The 23,787-nt window shown below is 40.8% G+C and overlaps 1 protein-coding gene across 2 annotated transcripts; it reads left to right on the top strand.

Annotated features, from left to right (window-relative positions):
- Positions 1 to 1,432: 1,432 nt before the first annotated feature.
- Positions 1,433 to 22,389, top strand: colgalt1a (collagen beta(1-O)galactosyltransferase 1a). 2 transcript variants are annotated; one of them, XM_034190642.1, is made up of 12 exons: positions 1,433 to 1,959; positions 13,798 to 13,908; positions 14,015 to 14,132; positions 15,790 to 15,924; positions 17,027 to 17,231; positions 19,800 to 19,919; positions 20,090 to 20,166; positions 20,297 to 20,403; positions 20,500 to 20,632; positions 20,715 to 20,842; positions 20,981 to 21,187; positions 21,265 to 22,389. In XM_034190642.1, the coding sequence occupies exons 1-12, from the start codon at positions 1,751 to 1,753 to the stop codon at positions 21,530 to 21,532; spliced, it is 1,818 nt and encodes a 605-aa protein (XP_034046533.1). In that variant the 5' UTR covers positions 1,433 to 1,750; the 3' UTR covers positions 21,533 to 22,389. The 2 variants fall into 2 exon arrangements, with proteins under 2 accessions (XP_034046533.1, XP_034046532.1); XM_034190641.1 differs by having other exon boundaries at positions 1,434 to 1,959; positions 14,015 to 14,135; positions 15,793 to 15,924.
- Positions 22,390 to 23,787: the final 1,398 nt, after the last annotated feature.

Here is a 23,787-nt window from a genome sequence, read left to right as displayed (position 1 = left end):
TTCTAACATGATGAAACAAATCCACCACTTTGTAAGCTGTCTGGAGGCATGAAGAGCTGTTAGGATGAAAAGATGGACAAGTTTCTCATGCGACACCAAAATGTAAGTCCCGCTTCTGTTGTGTATAACAATAAAATATCAAAGGATCTATTTTCAACATTATATAAAACAAATAATGAATGATTTTTCATTCTTTCAGTGGAACAAATATTTTCAGCTTTGCCTCGTTGAATGGTCCGTTCCAGCTTTCACCTCATGAAATATTCGTACCATTGTACACATAAATATTCATTATTTGTATATTATATAATGGCTGAGCAGATCCTTGTCATTTGAGTGGTGCTTTGTATGTCACGTGACATGGATTATTTGTCTCATTTGTGTTGCATTTAGAGTGCAATTTGGTTCCATATGTTGGTACCATTGCACTCTGCACACACACACACACACACACACACATATATATATATATACACACACACTGCGAAGCGCACACGTGCACACACAAAACAAGTCCACTGCGCTGTCTGGAGGCTGCTAGCAGGAAGTTAGAATGAAAAGCTGAACTAATTTCTGTGATTTTCTTTTGCTGCACTGAGGATGTACAATTTTTTTTTTTTTTTTTTTTTTTTTTGTAGTACACGTGCGGACAACCGCCAACCCGGTTGTGTGAGCGCGCGCACACGCTCGGGACAACGACACAAGTGAGACGACGATTTGATTGAGCTAACTGATGGTGCTAATTCTTCTAACACACACACAAAATCTACTCCGCTGTAAGCCATCAAGATGCATGAAGAGCTGTTCAGATGAAAAGCTGAAAAGCTAATGTGATTTTTGGCTAGACTGAGGAACTACACAAAGTGTTTTATTTTATTTATTTGTTTTATGGAAGTCTGAAGTCAGTGCACTGCATCACTGGACTACATGTCACAATTTGAACTTTAGCAGTAGTGGAACACCAAAATGTAAGTCCCTTTTCTGTTGTTTATAAATTAATATTAAATGACGAGGATCTATTTTAGCTGTTATATAAAACAAATAATGAATGTTTTTACATTTTTTCAATAGAACAAATATTTAATTCTGCAAAAGCTGGAACAAACCATTCAACTTGGCTTCACCTCGTTGAATGGTACGTTCCAGTTGAAATATTTGTACCTATTGAACATTCATTATTTGTATATTATTTAACAGCACCAAATATCAGCAAAAACATCTTTGACTATTTAATTTAGGCCGAAAGACAACATTAGCCTAGCTCTGCGGTGATAGGCTAAGTAGTTAAACCATATTTATCTCCAAGGTAATCTCATGAATGCACTTTTTCCAGAAGTAGGGGTTTTTTTTATGCCTGGTGTTTCCGACCTTCTAGGGGTTCTGAATACAGCATCGGAGTACAAGTTGGAATTCCGACCTTCGAGAACAACACGAACGCACCATTAGCGCTCTTCTGAGTGCCGCTGTAGTTGTGAGACTGAAATCCATTGAAACAGCCACTGTACAGTGCTACATTTAACACTACTCTACGGGTGCTTTCAGTATTATTTAACGATTTAAAATTAAAGAAATAAAACTTAATTCTGCCTGGCTTTGACTAGTCCATCCCCTTTAAGGACGGACGCCCTTCCCTTTAAAGCTCTGCTCTTTGTTGGCCGTCACGTCCAGTCTGTGACTGTTGCTGTGGCTACACTGAAAGGATAACTTGTGAGGGTGTTTTAATCTTATTTTTTTAAGTTACTTAATTCTAATGTTGGCTCTGGTCCTGTCTGTGTCGTTACTGTCCTGCTGCCGACATGTTGGGGCTTATTTCGCGGAGGAGCGCTGGAGCCCGGAGTCTTCCCTACTCGCTCCCCGGCTCCTGGTCGCCCTGAACTGCAGGAACTCGGAACACTCTCTACCTCACGTACTCGGCACCATCGAGCGGCTCAACTACCCCAAAGACCGCATGGCGTTGTGGTAAGAAGTGACTGCCAAAACAAAAAAACCCGTTTGAAGTTTCCTGCTGTTAAGTTTACTTGACGTTAACGAGCACAGAGGCGTGCACGTCTGCAGCCATACATTCATGTGTATACGTGGATGGAAGTGCACCGCTTTGGCCACTAGGGGAGCTGTTCACGTGTTCATTTACGTCTTTAGTTGAATTTTGATCATTGACTAACGGTTTAGTATCAAGAAAAATAACATATCTTTACTTCCAGAAAAAAAAACACACACACGTATTTATATCCATAAAATATTTGATTGTTGGAAAATGGCAGAATTCAAGATGTTTTGCACAGTCTGCAAAGGTGAAAGAAAAATTATAGAATTGGACCATGTCAGATTTCTGTTACTGTGCAAGATTTCTGGGAGCGTGCAAAGCCGTGGTCTGGATGGAGAAGTACTGTTCAAATTTCTGTCTCTTTTATACATTTCAGTAAAATTAAACCCTCAAAACCAGCATAAGTGAGTGGTTTTGTTCAGACTGTCACTTCAAATCAGATTTATTGCATGTTTTGTTGTTGTTGTCTTTTCGGCTGCTCCTGTTTGTTCAGAGTCGCCACAGCAGATCTGCACAGATCCATATGGGATTTGCCACAAATTTTATGCCGGATGCCCTTCGTGCCATAATTCCAGTTCTGTCTGGACAAACGCACACAATCCCTGGTCTTCCAAAGTGGTCTCCCTTCCAAGTACTAACCAGGACCCACTGTGATGGGATCAGGCTTATACAGAGCATGATTGGCTGCAAATCATATTTATTGCATATCCAGGGTTCTCGCCAGTGCATTTGAGCATAGGCGGCCCCTATACTGTGATTTGGATCCCCTACGCTGTGATTTGGGCCCCTGTGTTGTGATTTAACCAGCATAGGGGGCTTTTCTGTTTTGTTTTGTTTTTTTCTTCCCCCTTTTTGAAAGGCCATGTCGCACGTTATTTAACGTCTCAGTTAGCAACACAAACTGGCCCTCAAAATGCAGGAAATAGTGTTTCAAAGTGTTATAAATTTCAAAGTTTTCTGGGGGGTGCCCCCGGACCCTCCTACAATACCCGCGCCTACAACTCTCCTCATGTGGCTAGGCCTCACTATGTCCCCCCCATGCTGTGAAAAAATCATGGTGAGAACCCTGCATATCTGCCTCAAATCAGATGTCGATGATTGACTGTCCACATTATATGTGGCTAGTGACCAGATCTGATCTGTGTGTCCTTGTGACAATCTTCATTTGCCTGTTATCCACACTGGTTAGTGTAGGTACATACATGGAAACAGTCACATGACTGCTGTCAGTGTCACTCTACAGTTCACAAAGTGAAACTAAACTCACACAAAATTATGATTGAGCTGGATTATAAATAAATAACCTCAGCTGATGGTGAGTTTATAAGTATTTATTTGTGCTGCTATTGGGTGGTGGCTGCACATACAAAATGGTATTGCACCTTCCTTTGCATCCAAAACACAGTCACAGAAGAGACAGTGTGGGGGAGAAAAAGGCATTAATGATGTGGAGAGATTGAGGTGCAACTCTGAAACACTTCCCAGTGTCCACACACATCCGCGCGCACACACACACAAACACACGTAAAACCATACCTGTTATGTCCCAATTTGGGACAAAAATTTAATTATGTTATGCATTACCAATTATGCATAACATAATTAAAAGCAGTACACATTGCAGTAATATAAAACTCATTAAAACACAGTGAATCTTTAAATGTATGTACAACCACAAATGAGGAAAAATGTGGGGCAGAATGGAAAATGCAAGTTTAAAAAAAAAAAAGCAGCAGCGATTCTTATATTTACTTTGACTTCTATTTCATTGCAGACCATATGAACCCAAGATTTTATGTTATATCTGGTCAACTTCATTTCGTTTGCTAATATGCATCCATTCCAGCATTTAAGGCCTGCAACACATTACAAAAAACTTTGTAATGTTGCCATTCCATTTCAGGTGCAAGCATATTCTTGCATTCTTCTTGCAAACATATTGTTGCACACCTTAAGACGTCTTAAGGTGTGCAACAATGTGCATTAATGATGTGGAAAGATTGACCCTATATTGTTGCACACCTTAAGATGCACATCTTAAGGTGTGCAACAATATGTGGTCATTATTCTTGTAGTTTTCATTTAAAAATTCTCCCCACATTCTCTCTTGAGGACATGGCAGGACTGCAGGCAGGCCAGTCTACTAGCCAGTATGCCCTTGTAATGTGTGCAGAATGTGGTTTTTGCATTGTCTTGTTGGAAAATGTGTGGGCATCTTTGGAGAAGATGTCATCTTGAAGGCAGCATGTGTTGCTCTAAAATTTCCATGTGCTACTTTTCTGCATTAATGCTGCCATCACAGAAGTGTAAGGGCCCTGACATTAACTCCATACCATGACAAGCCCTGGCTTTTGGACTTGTTGATGATAACAGTCTGGATGGTTCTTTTGTCTGGAGCACACTGTCCATTTCATCCAAAAAAAAAAAAAATCTGGAATAGTAATTGTACTGTTTGGTCATATTAAACATTTCCACAGTGTGATGGTCCAACCCAGATGTCTCCGAGCTCAGAGAAGTCTATACTGCTTCTGGACAAGGTTAACATAAGGCTTCCTTTTTCAGTTTTAAGTGGCATTTGTAAATGTAACTCCATATTGTAGTGCTTGACAAAGGTTTTCCAAAATAATCCCTTGCCCATGTGGTTATATCAGCTATTGATGAATAACAGTTATTGATTCAGTGCCATCTGAGGAATCGGGGATCATGGGTGTTCAGCTTAGACTTGTGCCCTTGCACTTTATGCACTCAAATTCCTCCAGATTTCTTGAATCATTTGATATTATGCACCGTAGAGGGAGAAATATGCAAATCCCTTCAAAACTTTTGATGAGGAACATTTTTTTTTTCATTGATTTTTCTCATGAATTTGTTGACAAAGTGGACATCCTTGCACATGTTTGCTCCTCAAAGACTCAGCTCAGTCACATGTTGACATCAATTCTTTTGAAGTAACATTTTTTATTTTTTGTTTTGTTTTTATTTTTGAATGTTTTGCAGGCCTGAAATTCAGGAATTGATCAATCAATCAATCAATTTTTTTTATATAGCGCCAAATCACAACAAACAGTTGCCCCAAGGCGCTTTATATTGTAAGGCAAGGCCATACAATAATTATGTAAAACCCCAACGGTCAAAACGACCCCCTGTGAGCAAGCACTTGGCTACAGTGGGAAGGAAAAACTCCCTTTTAACAGGAAGAAACCTCCAACAGAACCAGGCTCAGGGAGGGGCAGTCTTCTGCTGGGACTGGTTGGGGCTGAGGGAGAGAACCAGGAAAAAGACATGCTGTGGAGGGGAGCAGAGATCGATCACTAATGATTAAATGCAGAGTGGTGCATACAGAGCAAAAAGAGAAAGAAACAGTGCATCATGGGAACCCCCCAGCAGTCTACGTCTATAGCAGCATAACTAAGGGATGGTTCTGTTGTGTGGGCTGCTGAAGAGGAGGTACTGCTGGCCCACCACCACCAGAGGGCGCCCTGCCTGGAGTGCGGGCTCCAGGCACCAGAGGGCGCCGCTGCCGTATGAGAGCAGTCAGGGTGACAGCTGTCACCCATTACTGGACACAGCTGACTCCACTCAGCCCGGGGGTATATCATCAGGACGGCGTCTCCACCTCAGTGCCGAGATATCGCCTTAAGACTGAGGTAACGTTCTCTGCATTCATATACTGAATAACCAGCTAAAACTTGTTAAACCTTTTCAGGACTGCTGACTACTGATAGCTAAATTGCTTGGATAAGTACTCACCTTCCTGCTATATATTGACAAGAGGTGGAGGCGGCTCTTCCCCTCTCCGTTACTGGGTGCTGTCGCATCCACACCTGTGTGTTGTTGCTCTCTCCCGCCAGCAGTACCGGATCCGACGAGCGGAGGCAGTGGCCACCTGGGAATTCGGGACTTGGCGGTTCCAGTATTTCCAGGGTTCGGTGGCAGAGGAGATCTGGGTGGTTCCGGTTCGACTGAGACGGACGTCTCCTACCTTCGAGCCTGCCCACACGACACCAGCGGATTCGACCCCAAATTGTTAATTGTTGTATTCGTTGTGCTCGTTTCACAACAGTAAAACTTGTTATTCACCTTTCTCCATTGTCCGTTCATTACGCCCCCTGTTGTGGGTCCGTGTACCTACACTTTCACAACAGGTTCAGGGTCACCTGATCCAGCCCTAACTATAAGCTTTAGCAAAAAGGAAAGTTTTAAGCCTAATCTTAAAAGTAGAGAGGGTGTCTGTCTCCCTGATCTGAATTGGGAGCTGGTTCCACAGGAGAGGAGCCTAAAAGCTGAAGGCTCTGCCTCCCATTCTACTCTTACAAACCCTAGGAACTACAAGTAAGCCTGCAGTCTGAGAGCGAAGCGCTCTATTGGGGTGATATGGTACTACGAGGTCCCTAAGATAAGATGGGACCTGATTATTCAAAACCTTATAAGTAAGAAGAAGAATTTTAAATTCTATTCTAGAATTAACAGGAAGCCAATGAAGAGAGGCCAATATGGGTGAGATATGCTCTCTCCTTCTAGTCCCCGTCAGTACTCTAGCTGCAGCATTTTGAATTAACTGAAGGCTTTTTAGGGAACTTTTAGGACAACCTGATAATAATGAATTACAATAGTCCAGCCTAGAGGAAATAAATGCATGAATTAGTTTTTCAGCATCACTCTGAGACAAGACCTTTCTGATTTTAGAGATATTACGTAAATGCAAAAAAGCAGTCCTACATATTTGTTTAATATGCGCTTTGAATGACATATCCTGATCAAAAATGACTCCAAGATTTCTCACAGTATTACTAGAGGTCAGGGTAATGCCATCCAGAGTAAGGATCTGGTTAGACACCATGTTTCTAAGATTTGTGGGGCCAAGTACAATAACTTCAGTTTTATCTGAGTTTAAAAGCAGGAAATTAGAGGTCATCCATGTCTTTATGTCTGTAAGACAATCCTGCAGTTTAGCTAATTGGTGTGTGTCCTCTGGCTTCATGGATAGATAAAGCTGGGTATCATCTGCGTAACAATGAAAATTTAAGCGATACCGTCTAATAATACTGCCTAAGGGAAGCATGTATAAAGTGAATAAAATTGGTCCTAGCACAGAACCTTGTGGAACTCCATAATTAACTTTAGTCTGTGAAGAAGATTCCCCATTTACATGAACAAATTGTAATCTATTAGACAAATATGATTCAAACCACTGCAGCGCAGTGCCTTTAATACCTATGGCATGCTCTAATCTCTGTAATAAAATTTTATGGTCAACAGTATCAAAAGCAGCACTGAGGTCTAACAGAACAAGCACAGAGATGAGTCCACTGTCCGAGGCCATAAGAAGATCATTTGTAACCTTCACTAATGCTGTTTCTGTACTATGATGAATTCTAAAACCTGACTGAAACTCTTCAAATAGACCATTCCTCTGCAGATGATCAGTTAGCTGTTTTACAACTACCCTTTCAAGAATTTTTGAGAGAAAAGGAAGGTTGGAGATTGGCCTATAATTAGCTAAGATAGCTGGGTCAAGTGATGGCTTTTTAAGTAATGGTTTAATTACTGCCACCTTAAAAGCCTGTGGTACATAGCCAACTAACAAAGATAGATTGATCATATTTAAGATCGAAGCATTAAATAATGGTAGGGCTTCCTTGAGCAGCCTGGTAGGAATGGGGTCTAATAAACATGTTGATGGTTTGGATGAAGTAACTAATGAAAATAACTCAGACAGAACAATCGGAGAGAAAGAGTCTAACCAAATACCGGCATCACTGAAAGCAGCCAAAGATAACGATACGTCTTTGGGATGGTTATGAGTAATTTTTTCTCTAATAGTTAAAATTTTGTTAGCAAAGAAAGTCATGAAGTCATTACTAGTTAAAGTTAATGGAATACTCAGCTCAATAGAGCTCTGACTCTTTGTCAGCCTGGCTACAGTGCTGAAAAGAAACCTGGGGTTGTTCTTATTTTCTTCAATTAGTGATGAGTAGAAAGATGTCCTAGCTTTACGGAGGGCTTTTTTATAGAGCAACAGACTCTTTTTCCAGGCTAAGTGAAGATCTTCTAAATTAGTGAGACGCCATTTCCTCTCCAACTTACGGGTTATCTGCTTTAAGCTACGAGTTTGTGAGTTATACCACGGAGTCAGACACTTCTGATTTAAAGCTCTCTTTTTCAGAGGAGCTACAGCATCCAAAGTTGTCTTCAATGAGGATGTAAAACTATTGACGAGATACTCTATCTCCCTTACAGAGTTTAGGTAGCTACTCTGCACTGTGTTGGTATATGGCATTAGAGAACATAAAGAAGGAATCATATCCTTAAACCTAGTTACAGCGCTTTCTGAAAGACTTCTAGTGTAATGAAACTTATTCCCCACTGCAGGGTAGTCCATCAGAGTAAATGTAAATGTTATTAAGAAATGATCAGACAGAAGGGAGTTTTCAGGGAATACTGTTAAGTCTTCTATTTCCATACCATAAGTCAGAACAAGATCTAAGATATGATTAAAGTGGTGGGTGGACTCATTTACTTTTTGAGCAAAGCCAATAGAGTCTAATAATAGATTAAATGCAGTGTTGAGGCTGTCATTCTCAGCATCTGTGTGGATGTTAAAATCGCCCACTATAATTATCTTATCTGAGCTAAGCACTAAGTCAGACAAAAGGTCTGAAAATTCACAGAGAAACTCACAGTAACGACCAGGTGGACGATAGATAATAACAAATAAAACTGGTTTTTGGGACTTCCAATTTGGATGGACAAGACTAAGAGACAAGCTTTCAAATGAATTAAAGCTCTGTCTAGGTTTTTGATTAATTAATAAGCTGGAATGGAAGATTTCTGCTAATCCTCCGCCCCGGCCCGTGCTACGAGCATTCTGACAGTTAGTGTGACTCGGGGGTGTTGACTCATTTAAACTAACATATTCATCCTGCTGTAACCAGGTTTCTGTAAGGCAGAATAAATCAATATGTTGATCAATTATTATATCATTTACCAACAGGGACTTAGAAGAGAGAGACCTAATGTTTAATAGACCACATTTAACTGTTTTAGTCTGTGGTGCAGTTGAAGGTGCTATATTATTTTTTCTTTTTGAATTTGAATTGATGTATATTAACAAATTAAATGAAATAGACACAAAACACACAAAAAACATGACCTATGTTTGGTTCATACAGTGTGCTGTAGGGGTGTTAGTTTGCCTTTTTCGTACATCCCAACTTCTGATTTTGTGGTTGTGCAGAACACAAAAACATAATGCACATCATAAATGGCACTAGCCAAAGACATACAAGATAGCAATATCCTACTCATAAATTATATGTTAAAGAGTACACGTGTCTTTCTGGATTTCAAAGACTCAACAGAACCAGACAGTGTTATCCCAGTGATAGAAAGCAGCACAGATGGAAAATAAAGCAACCAGAATCAAAAATTACACTAGCTCCTCACATTAAAGGAGGTCATATTGTGAAGTCAATTTCTGTTGACTTCTTAAACGTTAAATATGGATGGGGTTTCATGTTAAAATTTCTCAGTCTCACAGCTGTCTGTGCGTGTGGAAACTACCATCCTGTACGCAAGCTAAATTTAGGCCTGAAACGGCTTGCTTTACATTTTGGTGAAATCTGTTGGAGAAGTCCATATCGAAAGTCCTGCAAATCATGTGAGACACACCCACATGATTTGCAGGAGGACAATGAGGATGGGGGAGCTCCTTTCCTCCAGCAGCAGCAGTCTGAAATACATTCTGGCCCTGGGGTCTTATTTGTATTTTTCTGAAATAGTGATTTTTATATCATGAGCATCAAACATCGAATTTAAATTTGTCCGAGTTGTCCTTGCTGCCACTGTAGTTTGCCTTGTTTACCGGCTCATTTTCAGTTTTATACTAGCCTGTTATTTTCCTCATTCCATCCCTTGCTTCCTTTAATTTGTTGTTGCTTATTTTTAACCTTCAGATTATTTTTATATTGTAACTTGGCCCTCTTGATTTGTGCCGTGACCTCTCTCCTAGCCTCCCTTTTTTCCATCCCATCATCGTTGACTGATGCCCATGCTTTCTATCTAACGCATTTCAAAGATTTGGTGACCCATAGTTAATTAGTGTGCATTTTAACGTGCTTCTTATGAATGATACTAGCCCCTCAAAAAGAAATATTAACTACATCCATTGTTGGTAAGTTCATCGATATCTGAGGCAGAATCCTTAAAGCACAGACCAATCTGTACAGTCCCAACATCCCTGTAATTTAGGAGAAAACCTCTTCACTCCAGACATTGACTTCGACTTAATTTGACATTCTCCCTCTTCAGTGTTGGCCTATGTTCAGGGGTGAGATTGATGGTGTTGTGGTCAGAGGAACCAGAGGGTGAACCCAAGAGAAGCCTTAACTGCTCCTTTTATAGAACCATAACATGAGACAAGAGTCTTACTTTTCCTAGTTGGACAGTTTACATTAGGGTGAAGATTCATTTTACGTCATCATAGTTCTCCAACACTGTTGAGACCACACATGAGACCATGCAGTTTGAGGACAAGTGAAACAAATTCTTGAAACAAGGCATTGTGAAGAAAAGTTACAAAATTGCATTCCTCTGGTCCAGGTCCTGAAGGCAAAGGTGGTTCAGTGACGCTGTAGAAGCACCAAGAATTTCAGTACACATTTAAAAATAAATAAAAGTTAAGCCAACCAGCTTCATAGACATTTTTGAGCATACTCAAACTAAAAACAGGCATGCACATAGTAAGTCCCTTCAGCTTCTCCTTTGTTTTCACTCAGTATCACCACAATTATTGATTTGACACAAGTTTTGTAGAGTTCCTGGTGCAACTCTGCATTGCATGGTAGGAGCGGGCTTGAACCTCGAACCTTCTGCACTGGAAACTAGCATACTTTACTGCTTGGCCTCCACCCCTGCATAAACAGTCTCGCCCACAATGTAAAAATATTAGTCAGATGTTACATTTATAGGCAGGTGTGCACAGAACTTGTGCTCATCATCCTTGTGTGTGCTAAAAATAAATGATGCGCAGCAGAACGCAGCGGGAAGCACTTCTCAGGAGGAAAGCGATGATGGTAGACTGCAGAAAAAGTGATTCCCTCTGTGTTTTCTCCTGCATATCATTTATATGCAGGAGATATGTGCTCAAGCACCATGAGCACCAGTTATGTGCACACTTGTCTATAAACACAATATCTGATTAATATTTTTAAGTTTAGTAAATTCAAATTTGCAGCCAGTTGGATTGAGCCCTGAACATTCCTGTGCTTTTTTGCGTTATATTGTAGCCACATCATAACACCACCACATGCACGACATTTGTTATTCAAAATAACATAATGTGTATATTTAGCCTCAGTTTCTCAACACCACACTCGCTCCAGGATCTGCTCCAACAGCGCCTCCTGTGGCCATGGAACCATCACGCAAAGCCTTTACCACACTCTGTGAGTGCATCTGTCCATTATGATTCATGTTGTCACTAAAACAGTGCGGTTAAAAAGTTATGAAATTTTGGTGCATTTACTGGGAACAGTGCTGTCCCTGTTTCCACCAAATTTCATGTCTGCACCTGCAGCACTGTAGCACCACCAATGGGTCATATTTTGAGGTGGGTTTATGCATAGAGCTTTTAATCCGTATGTACTATTTTTAAAAATCAGCTACATTTGGATTCTGTGACTCAAGCAGTGTTCAGTGCACCCTATCATACCAGTTTGTGCTATACCACATTTTCCAACTTAATGGATTTTATGGAAAAAACAAAAAATTCAAAGACCTCAGATTTTGTCCAAACTTCATAATCGCTGCTAAATAGGAAGTCAGGTCATATATCAGATTTGCTGTATCAAAGCCAAACTTGGTATGTGGGTTCAGGAATCTAATGTCAAGAAGGACCAAAAAAAGCTGTAGGTTAACCACTAGGGGGTGCTGCGTCCAGTGGGGGATGCTTGGCCACTATTTGCTTTGTTGTTTTTGCACTTCACTGGGAACAACCGACCAACTTCACAGTAGTCAGATAATATAAGATGTCAAGTCTGGGAGCATTTGCTGGTGCTACACTTTGCGGCATCCACAACACCACGGTAACATGTATTGTATGTTTCACTTAAAAATGTGTATGTAGGCACAGTTTGCTTTAAAATACGCTTTGAGTAAAAATTCTTTAGGCCCACCAAGAAAAAAATATCTGTTCAGTATCTCAGCCACAGCCTGTGCTCTTTACGATATTAAAACAAGTTTCTCATAATGAAAAAAGTAGCATTTTTACTTCTCTGTAATTATCTCAGCATTTCAACAATGCAACTTTCCTCCTAAGCTTCCAAGATCTTCTTTTTCACACTGACCTGGAGATGTAATTCCAGCTACACAAGATATTAGTGATACTGAAACCAAAACTGCCGTAAAGATGAATAATTTCATCCTATATCAAAGCGTGTGGTATGTTGGCTGACTGTACTTGTGTTGCCGTTGGGCTGTGTTTTTTCCAGACCTAACACAGTTGCCGTCTGTTTGTCATTCTTGACAAAGCCAACTTTCCAAGGAGATTATGTAGTGGGGAAGTGCAAATGATTGTTATGAACCATTTAAACATCTGACTGCTACCCTTCGGCAAAAACTGAAGGCGGTGAAAAGCTGACTTTTCCTCACATAATGTCCAAAAGACATGCTCCGACAGCCCACTTTAGTGTTTGCCCTTCGGGAATTCTTAGAAGTTTACGTGACTGGCTGGAGGTCATCAGTGCGGTGCTCAGTCGTCATTTTACGTTCCACCAAGGGTCGAGGTTTAAGAGGGGGAAGCCCCTTTGTAAATGTGTTTGAGGTAGGCACAGTTGTGTTTTGACATGTTCTGCAAGCATATCTGCAGCACATAAACAAAGCATGCTGGAGGGGTTTTTTTCTCACCATCACACTTTGCATCTGCTTCCAAGCACACCTCAGACGGAATTTAACTAAAGTGTCATTTAAATCTTCTGCCACTGCAATTATAACACCTAGGCCGCACACAAGTGAAATACCACATTGCTGTATGGCGAGATCGCCGGCGGTAACAAAACTGCCCGAGTTGAACATGAGGCAGGAGGGTCTGAGAGTAACTCTGTGCTTGCAGCTGTTTGAAGGAATGACAGCGGATATGAAGAAAGAAGGGATTTAGTGAGTAACTGTAGTCTTCTCACAGATCTGTGTGAAACATTTTGGCTGCTGTCCATCGGAACCAGATACATACTTGGTCAGCTTCAGTGCAGATGCGCTTTTGTTTGTAAAGGCAAACTACCATTGGGTAAAGAAAGAAGGAAAGAAATCTGTAGTTGCTGTAACGTGATTTTTCACAGATCAAGGCACATGGAATGAGGCCAACCTAAACAAGGTGTTTGATACATTTCATTCCTGTGCAGAAACTGACAGAAAGTGCGCGCTGTCATGCTGTGTCTCGCATGTAGATACATAGACGAGTCAGTCTGAACAGTTTTACTTATCTAATGTTATTGCTTTAAAATCCGAGGTGTTTTTTACATTGTGGTTCCTGTGTATCATGTATCATTGAACATTTGTCAGTTCCCACAGCGGCACAGAATGAGAGCACACGAAAATGAGCATAAAGCTGTTGTTACCTAAGCAGTGGTGTCATCTTGCAACTCTTGTCTCAGCTTGAATCCGGCCTGGTTTTGTGTTGCATGTTGTAGCTGTTTTGTCTTTATTGTCTGTCTGAAGAAGAATACGGCTATATCTGAGGGTTTATTGTGCATTTACAGGGTAGCAACAGATCACAGTGAAGACAACACCACAGCTATGCTACGTGATTGGCTTATTAAGGTGCAAAGCCTTTACCACTATGTCGAGTGGAGGCCAAAAGAAGAACCCAGGTCAGTTATGTTCTCATGTTCACTGAAATTTTATGCTACTTAAAGTGATCGCAAGTTCGCAACAATGATTAAAATCGGTGTCTTTCTGTCCAAATGTGTCTTACAGATATTATCATGATGAAGAGGGCCCCAAACACTGGACGGATGAGCGCTACGAGCACGTTATGAAACTTAGACAAGTAGCACTGGAGTCTGCTCGTGAGATGTGGGCCGATTATTTTCTGGTGCATTATACAAATCAGTTCTAAACACACACAAAGTATTGAATGGATAACAGAAGTTTGGGGGGAGTGGGGTGGAATCAGCAGAGTATCACAATATTTAATTTTACAATATGAGAATCCATTTTAGTTTGGGGGGAGTGGGGTGGAATCAGCAGAGTATCACAATATTTAATTTTACAATATGAGAATCCATTTTAAAGTCCTGAATCAATAGAATTCAAATTCAATTGCTTACTGATTAAATGGAAATCATGTTGTACAGTTTCCTTTCAGCAGTTGCTGCAGTATATTTGTGTAGATCTAATCTGAGAATTATGTCATCAGCTCATAATATATGGTGGCTGAGGAGTGCAAAAACAATTTTACAAACAGCAGAACACTTTTAAAAGAACTCACAAAACAAATGTACAGAGTCCCAAAACAAATTTACAAATGACAGAATGTGACAGAAGGGGAATGCACCGAATGCCGGAGGCGACGGAAGGAGAATGCACCGAATGCCGGAGGCGACGGAAGGAGAATGCACCGAATGCCGGAGGCGACGGAAGGGGAATGTTTGTAATTTGGTATATTCCCCTTCTGTCAGAATCTCATTTGTAAATTTGTTTCAAGACTTCTTGTAAAAGTGTTCAGCCATTTGTAAAAGTGTTTTTGCACTTCCCAGCCACCATACATTTGAGGTGATATGTACTTTATGTGTACATATTATTTACAGTAAGAGTGCAAAACGGATGGTGGAGGCAGGTCTTTATTTGTAAGTGCAATGATTGAGATGCGTTGATTTTTGCAGAGCAGTTCTAATACAGGCTTGGTGGAGGCGAGGAGACTGGGCATGCTGTGGCTGAGTATCTAGAAAAACTGTGTCCAATATGAACAGCCCACCTGCCTGACGCGCTGTGGCAGGTGTCGTGGTTTACCAGTTAAGGATGCGTTAGTGAATGCTGAAGAAAACCGTTTTTTCCACTTATTATGCGGCCACGCCCGGGGTTGTGAACGATACCTTGGCATGTTTGATCCAAAAAGTGTGTTAGTTATTTAATTACCAAACCAACACCCAAGTATCCTGACACACATTGTATCTGGAAATAAGTTTATTGTTCCATCCCGAGTGGATATGACTTGAAAAACATTCACATCGTAACAAACGTACTCCCAGAGTGCTGGTTATTTCACAATAAATACAACAGAGGGACAGGGTTCATTTCAATGGGGAGGAAGGGGGTGTTGCTTTTTTTTACCTCCTTTTTCTTGCTGAAATGTTGGTTTTGGCCATTGGAGTCTTGTGTGTCACACAAAGTTTGTCTCTGCATAAACTTTATTTTAAAATACAGCTTCTTCACATTTCTATTTGTATTCCAGAGCCCAGCCCACATTGTCTGTGTTCACCAGGGTATAATTTTGAAGCAGCATAAAAACAAAATTGTAATAATTTTCTTCCACAAGACTTTGGAAATACTGTCAGCCTTCTCACTTGAAAAAATAGACTTTTTCTGCTGTAAATAACAGTTTGGTTTTGATATAATTTCAATTCTTGTGCCCCATTTAGCTTTCTTGACATTTTCAGCATTTCCTTTAAAGATCTACCTCTAGTTTATGGCATGCCAAACACCCTTTTCTAAATAATAACCATTTTTTTCCCCTTCTTTTTTTTGTGTAGTTAGTAGACTGCGATAACCTGCTAACCAATCCTGATGTGCTCTGGAAGCTAATGAAAGAGAATAAGACCATTGTTGCTCCGATGCTGGAATCCCGTGCGGCATATTCCAACTTTTGGTGTGGAATGACTTCCCAGGTACCGTTCCGGCTTTAAAGAGTTTGGTTACTGTGATGAATGCTTCCATAGAGAGGGATGACCCCTCTTGGAGAATGTGGGGTTTTTCTTTCATGTAAACATTTGCATCTCAGATGTACCTTCTACTAAATCATAGCTGAACTTTCAGGTCTTTTTTTTAATGAAAATCCTCTATACCACTTCATCATGAAGCTGTATAACTGGGTATATAAAATGCAAAACATGCACTGTGCACAATTTCTCCAATCACAGCCACAGACGTTTATAACTTCTTCTGGGTTGTCTGGGTGTCTTGGTGGTCTTTCCTCACTCTTCTCCTTCTTGCACAGTCACTCTGTTTTTGAGAACTGTCTAATCCACACAGATTTACTATAGAGTGTCATACTGCTTGTATTTCTTCATAATTGATGGAAATAAAGTCCAAGACATATTCAGTGACTTGGAAATGTTCATGTATCCATCCCCTGACTTGTCTGAAGAAAACTGGCAATAAAACTGATTATTTACAGGTATTATACCAAAATGGCCCATTACTTATGCAACCCATCATCTTGCTTTTATATTTTTAATTTATGTCAAGTTGTGCAGATTCACTTTGAGTTTAAGGAAGATCATTTTAGATTTATTTTAAATTAAAAAGCCTGATTTACTTTTTGTATTTGAAATGGCATAAACAAATAAAAATGTGTGAAATGTCAAGCAGAACAATACTTTTGGACAGCACTGTATTACTGCTGGCAATAAGCGAAACATGTAAAGCTCCACCTTATATCTCCAATTTGATGAGCATGCTTCACAATAAAAGCATTTTGAAATCAAAGCGAGTGGGTACTAAGAGAGACTAACATGAGGAGAATCACTTGTATTGTAAGGGAGCATAAGCTTTGGCATTTTGAACATGTGGTGCATTATTGAGCACACAGGTGCCTGGGTTTCGAGGACCCCAGTGGCTGGAGAAGGCCGTAGGGACACTGGTGTCACCACAATGGTGTCTTGGTGACTTCAGTGAGGCGCCGCACCAGCATATGCTCTCAAACTTGACTTGGTTTATTCTAATTAAATATTCTTTGAGCTATATTGTTGACGATAATATTTTTTCCAGGGTTACTACAAGCGTACCCCTGCCTATTTGCCCATAAGGAAACGAGTGCGAAAGGGCTGTTTTGCAGTTCCCATGGTCTACTCCACCTTCTTGGTAGACCTCAGAAAAGAGGCATCCAGAAAGCTCGCCTTTCACCCGCCCCATCCAAAGTACAGCTGGGCTTTTGACGATATCATTGTGTTTGCTTTCTCTGCTCGGATGGCAGGTATGTTACAGTCAATTTCTAAATTCAGAATTTATATATATATATATATATATATATATACAACAAAAATATAAATGCAACACTTTTGGTTTTGCTCCCATTTTGTATGAGATGAACTCAAAGATCTAAAACTTTTTCCACATACACAATATCACCATTTCCCTCAAATATTGTTCACAAACCAGTCTAAATCTGTGATAGTGAGCACTTCTCCTTTGCTGAGATAATCCATCCCACCTCACAGGTGTGCCATATCAAGATGCTGATTAGACACCATGATTAGTACACAGGTGTGCCTTAGACTGCCCACAATAAAAGGCCACTCTGAAAGGTGCAGTTTTATCACACAGCACAATGCCACAGATGTCGCAAGAATTGAGGGAGTGTGCAATTGGCATGCTGACAGCAGGAATGTCAACCAGAGCTGTTGCTCGTGTATTGAATGTTCATTTCTCTACCATAAGCCGTCTCCAAAGGCGTTTCAGAGAATTTGGCAGTACATCCAACCAGCCTCAAAACCGCAGACCACGTGTAACCACACCAGCCCAGGACCTCCACATCCAGCATGTTCACCTCCAAGATCGTCTGAGACCAGCCACTCGGACAGCTGCTGAAACAATCGGTTTGCATAACCAAAGAATTTCTGCACAAACTGTCAGAAACCGTCTCAGGGAAGCTCATCTGCATGCTCGTCGTCCTCATCGGGGTCTCGACCTGACTCCAGTTCGTCGTCGTAACCGACTTGAGTGGGCAAATGCTCACATTCGCTGGCGTTTGGCACGTTGGAGAGGTGTTCTCTTCACGGATGAATCTTGGTTCACACTGTTCAGGGCAGATAGCGGACAGCGTGTGTGGCGTCGTGTGGATGAGCGGTTTTCTGATGTCAATGTTGTGGATCGAGTGGCCCATGGTGGCGGTGGGGTTATGGTATGGGCAGGCGTCTGTTATGGACGAAGAACACAGGTGCATTTTATTGATGGCATTTTGAATGCACAGAGATACCGTGACGAGATCCTGAGGCCCATTGTTGTGCCATACATCCAAGAACATCACCTCATGTTGCAGCAGGATAATGCACGGCCTCATGTTGCAAGGATCTGTACACAATTCTTGGAAGCTGAAAATGTCCCAGTTCTTGCATGGCCGGCATACTCACCGGACATGTCACCCATTGAGCATGTTTGGGATGCTCTGGACCGGCGTATACGACAGCGTGTACAAGTTCCTGCCAATATCCAGTAACTTTGCACAGCCATTGAAGAGGAGTGGACCAACATTCCACAGACCACAATTGACAACATGATCAACTCTATGCAAAGGAGATGTGTTGCACTGCATGAGGCATATGGTGGTCACACCAGATACTGACTGGTATCCCCCCCCCCCCCCCCAATAAAACAAAACTGCACCTTTCAGAGTCCTTTTATTGTGGACAGTCTAAGGCACACCTGTGCACTAATCATGGTGTCTAATCAGCATCTTGATATGCCACACCTGTGAGGTGGGATGGATTATCTCAGCAAAGGAGAAGTGCTCACTATCACAGATTTAGACTGCTTTGTGAACAATATTTGAGGGAAATGATGATATTGTGTATGTGGAAAAAGTTTTAGATCTTTGAGTTCATCTCATACAAAATGGGAGCAAAACCAAAAGTGTTGCGTTTATATTTTTGTTGAGCGTATATATATGTGTGTATGTTTATTTAGTTTGTTTATTTAGTCAGTCACTGACTTTGCTAGCAGTTAGTTTGCTAGCAAAGTATCTGTAAGTAACTGTAAAATCTACTACATATTCAGCTCTGAAAGGTTAAGTTTTATCAATTGTGGAGGACCAGTGAACCCCGTGCTTTGTGGCCATGTTGGCATGTTAACATGCAAAATGAAATCATGGCATTCGTTACCTGTCAAGTTTCTTGTTGCTACGCTCGGGGTCTTGATGGCCACTGGGTGTCACTGTTGCATGTTTAAACGAGCAATCTGAGATTTCGGACATCAGCCAAGGGTTGAAGAGGACTCAAAATAATAGATATGTGATTCACATCGTGACTTGGACTTTACCTGAATCTGGATTCCGCAACACAATGCAGTAATTGCTTACTGATCCAGAATGGTCCGACTGATCAAGATGTTATAATCTGATATTTATTTCACAAGTTGAAATAAAATAGTGTTTTCCTAATCTTGGTTTTACATCATGATGTTGTATCTGTGAAGTAGTTTGACGTAATCCTTAAGTCTACAAAGTGAATTCCAGATCCAGTTCACCTCCAAAATAGAGTCTTCCAAGGCCTAACAGCAATGTGTGGTGAAAATCTGTTAAGTAGTTTTTACGTAATCCCCCAAATCCGACAAAGTGAAGCGTACAAATTGAAATCCGGATCATCTCCAAAGTTCAGTGGAGTCTTTCATGGCCTAACATCTATCTGTCATGAAAATTTTGTTAAAATCCATGCAGTATATTGACCTAGTCCTGCTAACAGTCAGACAGATAATTAAACGCTGATGATTTTATTACATTCTTGGCATATATAATTATGAAACATTTTTTGTGCTCCACTTCCCGCAGATGTTCAAATGTTTGTGTGTAACAAAGAAATTTACGGCTACTTCCCCGTGCCACTGCGATCCCATAATACTTTGCAAGATGAAGCTGACAGCTTCTTGCACACGTTGTTGGAGGTTAACGGTGAGTAGCTTGTATTCCGTCAAAGGAGTTTTTGTTTGCACGTAGCGCTTTGTTTTCATCCGCTTGACGTTCTCATTCCACCTTTTGCTATTTTATGTAACTACAACATCCAGCATGGGTTCTATGTCATTTATACCATTTCTGCATCCATCTTGCCTCTCACTATTTAGTGCGAAATCCGCCAGTGGCGCCTTCCAAATACATACGTGGTCGTAGCAAACAACCTGACAAAATGGGCTTTGATGAGGTGAGTAAAGTCTGGCGTGAAGATGGAATCTGCAAAAATGGCCGCCTGTCCACGTCTGTGCTCACTGCTTCTGCCTGCTGTCTGAAATGTGGAATTGCACTCACTGACTGATTTCTTGGCCCACATGCAGGTGTTCATGATAAACTTGCAGAAGCGCCCTGACCGGCGGGAACGCATGCTTAAGGCATTGTACGAGCAGGAGATCGCTTGTAAGATCATTGCAGCGGTAGATGGAAAGTAAGTTCCTGTTACCTTTTGTTTAGTATTTGGTAATCACTCCTCTTCCTTTTCTCACCACTCTTACATTTCATTTATTGTCTTTTTTCATTTCAGAGCAATGAATGTCAGTGAAATTCATGCTATGGGCATCCACATGCTTCCTGGTTACAGTGACCCTTATCACGGTCGCCCACTCACAAAGGGAGAGTTGGGGTGCTTCCTTTCTCACTATAACATCTGGAAAGAGGTGAAGCTCAGACGGAATCCGTCAACACTCAGCAGATTATGAAACACAACTCGCATTGACTCGCCTGTGTTTGTGGAATTAGATCGTGGAGCGGGGTCTGCATAGCTCTTTGGTGATTGAGGATGACCTTCGTTTTGAGGTTTTCTTCAAACGTCGCTTGATGAACTTAATGAACGAGGTGGAGTATGAAGGACTGGACTGGGATCTCATGTGAGTGTAGACTTCAGCAACTGCAACTAGGATCCCTAAAGTTATACTGAATTTCCCAACTGAGTAAATGTGGCACTCTTTTTTTTCTTCGTGCCTTGTTTTATTTATTCATTCTTTTTTTTTTTTTTTTTTGTGCAGTTACATTGGTCGGAAGAGAATGCAAATAGATTACCCAGAGAAAGCTGTGCCAGATATACACAACTTGGTAGAAGCCGATTACTCGTATTGGACACTTGGTTATATGATGTCATTACAAGGAGCTGAGAAGCTTCTGAAAGCTGAACCACTCAAGAAGATTTTGCCAGTTGATGAATTTCTCCCCATCATGTACAATAAACATCCTGTGTAAGTGCACTTCAGATGTTTCAGGTTTTTCAGCCGAGGCGTTTTTAAACTTTTTCACACTATAACCTCTTCTTCAGGTCCGACTATAAGGAACAATTTGAGACAAGGGACCTAAAGGCATTTTCAGCAGAGCCACTTTTAGTGTACCCGACCCACTACACGGGTGATCCAGGCTACATCAGTGACACCGAGACCTCGACAGTGTGGGACAATGACAATATCCGCACAGACTGGGACAGAGCCCGCTCAGGCAAGACTAGAGAGCAGGCCGAGATCAGCTCGGAAGCCCAGAACTCCGACGTGCTCCAGTCCCCTTTGGACAGTACGGCACGGGACGAGCTATGAGACGGACTGAGTGAAAGCCTCTATAATCCTTATAGGCACTTAAGTCAAAACACTTTAGTCTTTAAATTATGTCTCAGCTTTCAAACATCTGATTTAGCATCACAGCTGGGATTTGTTTCAGAATTTTGTGGAGAGATTCAACTGGTCCAGATGTGACACGGCAAAAAAGGATCACGTTTTACAGTGTGGATTTTCTACTGTGATGTTCCTTTTTTGTTTAAAACTTCTAACGGAACTAGACTTGCCATATGGAATGGCATTTGCAGTACCCGATGTCTGTCTGTTATACAGAAATGAATCTACAGTACGTATTAGCGCAGAATGCAGTTGGACTGCTTGATTTCAGTAACTTTGCTGGACGATTGTTACCATCTTGTTTGGTATTACACTGTGAATCAGTTTTCACAAGGGTCTTCAGACAGATGAATTGGGCTAATACAATATTTAATGAGAAATGCACTCAAATAATGGCCATTCTTACTGTGGCTTTTTTTTAAAAACAGAAATCATGCAACTTATTGCATGTTTTTAACTCTAACTTTACTAACAATATTTTTCCAGAAACCGATTGAGACCCTTGTCTATTTGCACGAATGTTCAGTTTTTGACTGTCTGTCATGGTATATGTGTGACTGGCAGGTCTCATCAAGATCACTGTATTAGTTTGGGGGAAAATTGATTTTTTTTTTTTTTAATGTTCCATTTTTGCTATGGAAAAGAAAATTAATCCAAACATGACTCCTCATTCACAGAAAATATGGATCATTCCTTATGATAACATTGATTCCACCAGGTTTTCCCAGAGTTGTGATGGAATGGTTTTTAGAAATTACTGTAGTCGAAATGTCAAAACAAACAAATAAATGAAAAAGAAAAAACAGAATCCAGATCCAGATTCTTGTTTTTCTTCTACTTATTCTTGAGGCTACCCCACGTTGACCAGGATCACCACAGTGGATCAAGTAGAGATCTGCATTAGAATTTGGCACAAGTTTTATACCAAATGCCCTTCCTGATGCAACTCCAGTTGTATGTGGAGAAATGGGTGCAGTTCCTGGTGTCCTTAAGTGGTCTTCCAGCCAATTACTAATCAGGAATTACTCTGCTTAACTTCTGAGATCTGATGGGATCAGGTGTGCACCGAGCAGTGCGATCATATTTTCTTGGCAATCGTCTGAAAAATAATTTGGCAATTTGCAGCAGAAATCATAGCAACAGCAGTGATACAAGAAAGCTGTGTTTGTGCAAGAACATTGAAGCAACCAACCAAAAGGAGTATGGTACATTGTATTAAATATAAATAAAATATATATACACTGTACAGATGGCGTACCTGAGGTATACAGAGTGGTGTACATAATCAGTAACTGCAATATTGACTTAATTTGGTCTGCGAAAATGCTTTAAATAATGCACTTAAAGTGCAGACTGCAGCAGAGATCATGTCATAGTTGTGTGAGAAGGTGTCACGTCTGACATATGACCTCCTTGGCGGGCATAATGACGAAATCCACACAAACATTCAAATGCCAGTCGTTTATTCCCTCGAAAATCTTAAACATCTACATGTCTTCTACTTTCACCTGTGCTATTTTAATTTCTCATTATCTGACACTTGATGTCGAGCTGTTGGAAAACACAACACATAATTACGGCTGAGTTACTGTCTGCGCCCATTTATTGGTTTTCTGGATATAGTGATACAGTTTGTTATTCTTGTGCCCCATGCTGGTGTTTATGGCTTGTTTCCAGACTCTTAAGTGGTTGTTAACCATCGGCTGCATACGCCTCATAATTGGGGCTTTGGGATTAAAGTGATTTATAAATGCTTCATTAACTTACCACAACTGCACCCACTTAACCACATCCAAAAGCATGTCAGATTCTCCACCTCTTAATCATTCTCAGCTTGGGCACATTTCAATTTCAGCATCTTGGGTGAGCAAAACGTGATCAAAGACCAGCGTAAATAGATAAAATTTCAAATCAGGATAATCCTGTGTTTGGCCTTTTTATTTGCTTATGTATGTTTTGATCTCTGATGTGTTTGCCAGACCTCCCAAGAAGTTGGTCTTTGCAATATGTGCAGTTTGTATACAATATTAGCAGTTTGTTGTGCCCCCCCCCCAAAAAAAAAAAATCCTCTGACAACTTAGCTGTGATAACGCTAAACCAACCAACCACTAAAACATTTAGCTGAAGCTACTGCAAACTTTTATTATGTGATTCTAAAACCTAGACAAACCTAAAGAACT

This window comes from Thalassophryne amazonica, chromosome 16 (genome assembly GCF_902500255.1).
Source record: "Thalassophryne amazonica chromosome 16, fThaAma1.1, whole genome shotgun sequence".
NCBI lineage: Eukaryota > Metazoa > Chordata > Actinopteri > Batrachoidiformes > Batrachoididae > Thalassophryne > Thalassophryne amazonica.
The sequence above is the reverse complement of the archived record's forward strand: the minus strand, read 5'-3'. Positions and strand labels throughout refer to the sequence as shown.